We start from the raw sequence: 1,544 nt of genomic DNA on the forward strand, positions 1-1,544 counted from the left end.
GCAGCCCAGCTCCAGGTTGAGCTGTTGTTCAGCATCTTAGCTGTGGAGGGCAGTGTCACTGGCCCTTATATGTGGGATCCAAACCGGGGCCCTCTGGCATCCCAAGCCAGTTCTTAACCATCGCGCCACTCGGCCGGCCCAGTAAATGTGTGTTTAATGATGACTACTGGGCCTTGTTTTGGGCACTGAGGACAAGGAGATGAATTGGACATGGTCCCTGCCCTTGAGGGGCTCCGAGTTCAGGGGAGGCGAGGGAAGACAGACCCAGGAAGAGATTTTTTGCAGTGCCGCACAGTGAAGGCATCACAGACCCCTGAAGGGAGCTGTAAGAACACAGAACAGGAAGCAACTCGCTCCCCCTGGTTAGGGAAGGCCTCACAGAGGAGGTAATATTTGACCTGGGCCACAAAGGTGAGCCTGGCTTCAAAAGGGTGTGGAAGGGCGTTCAAGGCAGACAGAACCATGAGTGAAAAAGCACATGCTTGTATCCAGAGACTGGAGAAGGGTACAACGTGGCAGGGTGACCTGGATAATGGGGTCCAGCTCCCAAGCCCCTTTATCCGCAGGTCTGGCACTGGGCCCAGGCTGATTGATAATGAGCAGGTTGATAATTTTGAGCTCATTCAAATCAATCTTCTTTAAATATTTATCCAATATTTATTTAGTGGAGGGCAAGGAGAAACAGATTTAGATCATTCTCTCCCAATAGCCAGCCTCTCCCAGGTGTTACTTTGAATGTCTGCTGACTGGGATCATTGCTGCTGGCCACACCACCGATGAGTCTACGTCAGCCAGGAGTCTTTTTTATTTTCACATAAGATCACTGTGTACTTCAGTAGATTAAATGTTTACAGTTTATCTGCTTTAGTCGTCCCACCCCCACCCCCCACCCTGCCCACCACCACCACCATGGAGAGTTCTCCCCCACCATAACCTAGCTCTGACCTGGAAGGAGGAGAGTTCTGCCCCATCCTGTCCTGGCCCTCTGCCGCCCCCTTCAGGCTTCCTATGGTTTGAGTGTAAGGAAGTGTGGATCCAGGGCCTGTGCAGTTACTCCCTGGACTGGTGGAACTTCCTGGACGTGGTCATCCTGTCGCTTTATCTGGCGGCCTTTGCACTACGGCTCCCCCTGGCTGGGCTTGCCCACATGCACTGCCGAGATGCCCCCGATGGGGTTGCCTGCCACTATTTCACCACAGCTGGTAAGTGCCCCCCAACTCAGCCACACATCCCCCAAGCCCTTCTCTTCTTCAGCTCTCAGCCCCCATTCCACCCTGCACAGAGAGAAGTGAGTGGCGCACCGAGGACCCCCAGTTCTTGGCTGAGGTGCTCTTTGCTGTCACCAGCATGCTCAGCTTCACCCGCCTGGCCTACATTCTGCCGGCCCATGAGTCGTTGGGCACTCTGCAGATTTCCATTGGCCAGATGATCAATGACATGATCCGGTGCGTACCGTCCGGGCTCAAAGCATCCTCCCCTCTGATGGACTCCACTTGCACTGGGCCTCCTTCTGAAATTCCCCAGCTCTAGTTAGCACAGGGGTT

General features: G+C 54.2%; 1 protein-coding gene across 1 annotated transcript in view; it reads left to right on the top strand.

Moving 5' to 3' along the window:
• The window catches only part of XNDC1N (XRCC1 N-terminal domain containing 1, N-terminal like), a 38,723-nt gene that overhangs the window by 28,841 nt on the left and 8,338 nt on the right, over positions 1 to 1,544 (top strand). Inside the window, 2 exon segments of the mRNA XM_019625578.1 lie at positions 1,002 to 1,202; positions 1,283 to 1,445. Coding sequence (XP_019481123.1) covers positions 1,002 to 1,202; positions 1,283 to 1,445 — 364 coding nt within the window.

The sequence above is a fragment of the Hipposideros armiger genome, unplaced genomic scaffold, assembly GCF_001890085.2.
Source record: "Hipposideros armiger isolate ML-2016 unplaced genomic scaffold, ASM189008v1 scaffold_635, whole genome shotgun sequence".
Lineage (NCBI taxonomy): Eukaryota > Metazoa > Chordata > Mammalia > Chiroptera > Hipposideridae > Hipposideros > Hipposideros armiger.